At 32.3% G+C, this 6,816-nt stretch overlaps 1 protein-coding gene across 1 annotated transcript; it reads right to left on the reverse strand.

Moving 5' to 3' along the window:
- Nucleotides 1-813: 813 nt before the first annotated feature.
- Nucleotides 814-5,900, reverse strand: LOC127733698 (uncharacterized). The gene is made up of 2 exons (XM_052243011.1): nt 5,854-5,900; nt 814-1,917 (listed from the first exon to the last, which is right to left on the reverse strand). Exon 2 carries the CDS (start codon nt 1,855-1,857, stop codon nt 814-816), a length of 1,044 nt encoding a protein of 347 aa, XP_052098971.1. The 5' UTR covers nt 1,858-1,917; nt 5,854-5,900.
- Between the last annotated feature and the right edge of the window lie 916 nt (nt 5,901-6,816).

Below are 6,816 nucleotides of genomic sequence, written 5' to 3' on the forward strand. Positions count from 1 at the left end.
AATCCGACAGATAATGAATTATAAGGTTTTAAATGGAATAATAAGTTCTACTATGATTGTTGCCTCCCAATGGGATGTCGGACCAGTTGTAAAATTTTGAAGAGTTCAGTACTGGGTGATTTGATTTGGCTAACTATGACATTTTTGGCTTGGCTTAGTTGACCCCTTTTATAGGCCAAGCTATTGTATTATGTAATATGTTATGTAATATGTTATTATTGTTTTTTTATGTATTTTCATTCATTATTATCTTGTTGTACAGATGTATATATATTGTGTATTTTGATATGAAAGAATTTTTTACGAATAAGTAAAAATTGTCCAATTTACTTTCTAGTTTCTCCATTCATTTATACTTGCCCATATGATGTTAAAAAGAACTTTTCGACGAATTCTCACACTAACATCACATCAGATGGTTTGTTACGGTTGTATGGAGATGGCATAATAGCAATTAATCTGAATTCAAAATATAATTTAAAAGAACGCTTGGACCAAAACAAATTCTGTATGTTTCCATTTGATAAAGAAACGAACTGAAAATTAATAATTTTCTCTTTGTCGCTATAATAATAAATGAGAAGACCTATTTCCTTTTCATTTATTTACATTTTACGACTTAATTGCTCCAAAATGTTCTCCTTTGTTATACTTCTAATGTGTGAATGGTCAACAAATCATAATCATCATCTAAAAAATATTAAAAGTATTTCGAATTCGCCGTTTAAAGGACCGTTCATCATTTTTTTTTTCAATGTAAAATAATTAATACTAAATATTTTCTCCTTGTGTACATTCATTGTCTTATTTATATTATACCTCAATACTAGTATGCAGTTTTAGACTTCTTAAAGGGTGCCCAACACAAGGTCCTTTGCGGAAAATGTTAACACATATTTCGCATTTTGAAGACTTGCATTCCAAGCACCAAAATTTGACAATTTCGTTGTGACTTTGGCAATACAATTTTCCGCGCAGTGTAGCTGGATTTTGCTGTTGTTCGTCTGGTTTTATAACACGAGGTAAACTGTTAAAACTTGCAATGTTTGAATGCTTTGACATGAACAACATTTCTTTATCTGGAGATTCATTCTTTCCTGTAGTTTCATGTTTAAATAGAGAACCGTTGGTGTCCTTATTCCTTTCATTGTTTGACGACTTGTTTTCATTATGTAACATATCTGAATTCATTTTCAATTTTTCTGTCGAGGTTTCGCCACCTGAAGGTGTTTCAAAAGATTCTTGTGCACAGGATTTCTCGCAATAATCTGCAGTGTTGTTATTTGAATTTTGCTTCAAAGATTCTTGTGTGTGTCCGATTTCAACTTTCACATCGTGTATTTTTCTTCTAATTGTAGTATCTTTTCTCTCTAATTCATTTATCTCTTGGCGTAAATGTGGCGTCTTTCCATTTGCACTGTTGATTTCTACTGAAAAATCTAAAGTTTCCTCACTTACAAATTTTGATTTACCATAACTATTACTCTCATAATCTGGTTCTAAATCTGAAAGCGTTGAAACGTCATATACTCCAGTAACAGTTTCTTGTAAGTTATCCTCATTAACACATTTCTTATGTTTTTCAACCTCAGCAGAATTTGTCTTTGGTCCTTGGTGATGTGATCGCAAAGAAACTTCAACTTCAAACGGACTATTTTCTCTGCTGAATATTTTCTCTTCCGCGGTACATGCAACCGGTACTGGTTTTGTTAATTCGTTCGCCTCTCCAACATTATCTTTTGTTTTATAACAAATACTTTCTGTTGCACTCTTAACAACAACAAAATTTGAATTTGAAAGTGTATTAGGTGAATTGTTTGTCTTTTCGTGCGATGTTACATTCGTTTTGTCAGCCATTTCGCATTATGTATTAAAGCACGAACAAAGTATTTACTAGTTTGACATGAAATCAGCCGGCTGTAAAGTTAGAAATAAAACATTTCATTATTTTAAAGTTGTCTTTCCTCTCTTAGATGTTTAGTTTAAACATATTTTATTGTCCAAAAACAATGACACAAGTTTTTCAGCTGAGAAAGTTTTCTCCATAATTATTTAAGAATTGAATGCTTCTTTTCAGAATTTTATTTTGGTTTAAAAGCTTTCCTCGTTTTGTATGAAGCGTGGAAGCGATTCATTCTAAAATTGTGTGCATGATAAACGCTTTTACGATCCTATAAAATAATAAAAAGAAGCTTTCAATTCTTATGATTACATGTTTATGCTATAACTACGAAATTAAGAGTTTAACTTAAATATCAAGCTTTTCGGTTGTCTTTTTATGCAATGTAGCCTTTACAGTTATCTTTTGGCGACAAAAGGGGAATAATCATATTTTAGAATTTTGTTACCAGTGATGAACAAACTCCAGATTGTCATACTTTCTCAGCACTATTTGGTTTATCAATGTCTTTCGAGTACGGAGATACAGTTGTGACGAGGACTAAGTATAAAATGGAATAAGGTTATCTTTAAAGTCAATGAAAATGTATTAATTTATATCAGTGAGTTAGGTTTTGCCTCTAAAATTCATCTTTCGAGTTGACATGCATTTACCGGAGACATTAAAAAAAAATCCTTGAATTTTTGTTCACACGGTAATTTGCTCAAACATAGTTTTAAAAATGTTTATGGAAAATGTTGTGAAAACATGGGAATTTTCTTCAATTTTGCCTTTTGTGCGTTCCTGTGCGACAGTTTGATTCTTGAAAACCGCTATGTTTCCTATGTCTATGTTTGAACCATATACAAGAATGAATTCAAAAAAAGACGGACAATAATTACAAGATTTAGAACTAGTTGTCATGACCTTGAAATTGAAAGAGGGAGGTATATTGGTATAAAAGCTGAAGACAGAAAGTGTAAGCTATGTAAGAACGCAGTTGAAGATAAACTACATTTTAAAATGTCCTGTTCTGAAAAATACAAGATCTCAACATCTGTCTAATTTAAATTCTAAATTCAAAAACTTTTCAAAGTTATCTGATGAGATGAAATTTGTTTGGATTCTTTCATCTGAAGATTTGTTTGTTTCTTCAAATGTATCTTAAATATTGCACTCTCTTTTTGAAGAACGAAAGAAACTTCTAGAAAATATCAATGTAGTTTGAAAAATAGAAAAATAAAAAAATCGACCAGGAGTTGTCTCCCATAGACCTAGGACTATAAATTGATTAAGAAACGTATTTTTTCCAGGTCACAGTGGCTTCAAAATGACTTAATGTTTTGTCAATGACATTGTTTATATGTTACTTTGTTTAAATGTGTATATATGTTTTTGTTTAAATGTGTATATATGTTTTTGTTTAAATGTACTTTAATCACTCTAATCATTCTAATCATTTACTGTGCTTTATTTTGTAATTCATTTGATTGTAAAGCTCAAATGTTTGGCACCATGATTGGTTAATAAAATATCTTGTATCTTGTATCTTGTATGTCTATAACGAGATGAATGTGAAGAGTTGCCTCCCGTACGCCATGGATTTGACTATTTCAGGATTAAACATAATGTGGGAGTCTCCCATTAAGAACAGTGTGTTTGGTGGTCCAAAGTGTTTGTAAACTATATTTTCATCAGAAAAAAAGAAACACCAAAAGCTGATCGAGGACAAATACGGTCGTAGGAAGGTTCATACAGGATCAATATAAACTAATTGGGCTAATTTTCATTTAAATGCAATTGTTTGAAATTTCACAATGATATCATACTTTAACCTTTGTTTAAACCTGTTTATTTACTTTTGACTTTAATTATTTATCCCTTGTAATTTTTTATTAACTGTGTATTTGCATTCAGGTGTCACAGGTCAAATTTATTCGTTCATTGTGTGTTTATTTACGTTTTTTGATTGAGTTAAGCCTTCCAATTGATACTTTATAGTGTGTTTTTCTATGTTGTGATGTTATACTATTGTTTCAGAAAAGGGAGAAGGTTTGGTACCATTAAAACGTTTAATCCCGCTGCAAATGTTTGCACCTGTCCTAAGTCAGGAATCTGATTACAGTAGTTGTCGTCTGTTTATGTAGTTCATACGTGTTTCTCGTTTCTCGTTTTTATATAGATTAGACCGTTGGTTTTTCCGTTTGAATGGTTTTACACTAGTAATTTTTTGGGGCCCTTTATAGCTTGCTGTTCGGTGTGAGCCAATACTCCGTGTTGAAGGCCGTACCTTGACCTATAATGGTTTACTTTTATAAATTGTAACTTGGATGGAGAGTTGTCTCATTGGTACTCATACCACATCTTCCTATATCTAAGGAATGTCGAATAAAAATAATAATGTACAATGAATTACTCTTTTATTCACCGATATAATAAAACTTTGAACGTCAATAAGAATAAGAAGGAAGAAGAAGAAGAAGAAGAAGAAGAAGAAGAAGAAGAAGAAGAAGAAGAAGAAGAAGAAGAAGAAGAAGAAGAATATCTTATTCCAATTAAGGATCCCGAAGGGCATAAACATTTGACATGACAATAACATTATAATTTGAGAATAACACAAACAACAGTATATGCAATTCCATTTTCTAACACCTTTTTGAACCAATAACTGGAATTTAAAATCATGTATTAGACAAGTTAAAATTCTACATTAGCCGGGTTTTCGGTATTAGACCTGTAGTAGTGACCGGTTCTCAGACACACGGAACTGTATTAAATGGTCACTTTATAGTGTATTTTAAGTCATTGGTTAATAATCTACAATAAAATTTAGTTCAGAAAAAACCTATTCTTAGAGTATAGTAATATTATTAAAAAGTATCAAATAAATAAGCGAAATCATTTTCAATATCAACACCAACCCCCTGGAAGCAACAAACTCACGTTCTTCAACCCAATCTTGCTATGGAAGTCAGGCTGGTGTATTTACGGACCCGCCTACGCCATGATAACAGAATGAGGCATCTTGTTTTCAGGTCTATGCGTGCTTCTGTCAATGCGTGCTTCTGTCTATCCGTTTGTCCGTTTTGTCCGTCTCTTGTTAGGTAAACATTTTGGTTTAAAATGGTTTCTCATGAGAGTTGAGGTCACATCAACTTGAAACTTAGCTCTAGACTAGCTGATTCTGATGTGAACTTTTTAATAATAATATATATGCCAAATTAGGGCTTTCACATATATTTCTAGGTTCACGAAACGGGGAAATGTGACACCGTGAGCAGGGTGTGGTATCCTTCTATTTAACCCTTTTTTGCTTATATTTTGTGAATGATATTTTAAATGCATTATACATGTAGTATAAAGGGCATACAAAAGAAAAGACGTCTTGATGTTGGCCTCTAGAACGAGAACGTAAACAATTTCACATTTGATATAATAGGTATAGGTTCTACGAAATGGGTGGACTGGGATGAAGGGCGTAGAATTTAGACTACGACTGGAAAAAAGATGGTAAACTATATATGATAGATACGGACAGACATTTAGTCTTGATACAGGCCACCTTCGGGAACCCACAAAGAGTTGTTGTAAGAGTTTTTTGTCTTTCAGAAAGTAAGGCATTCTTTCAAAACTAAGCATCGGTACGTCTCCGATTCGAAGGGACGTGGCAGCGTATCTATACACCCCCAAACAGTTAAACGGACACCTTTAGCATGGTTTTTACTGTAAGACGGGATATATTCTGGCGAACATAATATTATATATCCCTTTTCAATTCCAAAATAAAATTTGTCAAACGTATGGAAACTAGTAACCATGCATAAGTTGTGCAAGACATATTTAAATCTAACAAAATGAAAATTACAATTCAGATTTGTGTTATACTTTTTATCCGCCCTTCCCACCCCCTAAAAATACCTGTATGTATTTGGCATTTCTGTACAACCTTAGAAATCATGATGAAATTTACGTACCTGTTCAAGATCATTTCACAGATCCAGATAAATACACTTAATACAAAAATGAAACTAGATTTAATTTTCGGAAAATCCTTTATTATATAATTATATGACCTGGTTTAAATTTTACATGTACATGTGTTTACATTAATGTTCTATTTAAATAGTTTCACATCACATGTACTTACTTGTTCTATTTACAATCAATAGCGTCAAGGAATTGGATCGGTACCGCTTTTGGTAGACTGCAAGTTCACAATGGTACCATAAGTACTGGAACTAGTGATCACTAGTAGTCATTGCTTCTTAAATTAAGAAAATAATTAGAAAATAAGGTGCAAACTCCCTCATCATAGCTCTGATTTTATTAAGATCCCTTTAGGTCAATTCAATTCTATTCAAATGCTTTATTTAGAGTCGATGAATTATATATATATAACATAACAAACATAACGTTTCGGCGATAAAGTGTATCGACAAGTATTAGGTATTGCTATGGGCACTAACTGCGCCCCTTTAATAGCAGATTTATTCCTGTATTGCTATGAATCTCAGTTTATGACCAAACTCAGTAAAGACAAGTCATTGTTACATTTGTTTGATACATTCAGCAATACCTTCCGTTATCTAGATGATATTTTTTTCGTTAAAAAATCCAGAGTTCTCTAAATATACTACCGACATTTACCCAATAGAACTTACTTTAACTAAATCTAACATAAACAGCAGTAGTTGTCCTTTTCTAGATTTGGACATTTCAATCTCTAAAGGAAAACTCCATACGAAAATTTACGACAAAAGAGACGACTTTTCATTCCCTATTGTTAATTTTCCTTTTTAAGACGGTGATGTTCCTTTGGCTCCATCATACGGTGTTTATATATCCCAACTCGTTCGTTATGCCCGTGTGTGTAGTGATGTCATAGATTTTAACGAACGTAATCAATGCATCACTGGTAAATTATTAAGTCAGGGATT

This window comes from Mytilus californianus, unplaced genomic scaffold, assembly GCF_021869535.1.
Source record: "Mytilus californianus isolate M0D057914Y unplaced genomic scaffold, xbMytCali1.0.p SCAF_3, whole genome shotgun sequence".
In the NCBI taxonomy this organism is placed as follows: domain Eukaryota; kingdom Metazoa; phylum Mollusca; class Bivalvia; order Mytilida; family Mytilidae; genus Mytilus; species Mytilus californianus.

Bases quoted from the DNA above. Each gene is read 5' to 3' on its own strand.
- LOC127733698 (XM_052243011.1), bottom strand. From the start codon at position 1,857: ATGGCTGACAAAACGAATGTAACATCGCACGAAAAGACAAACAATTCA.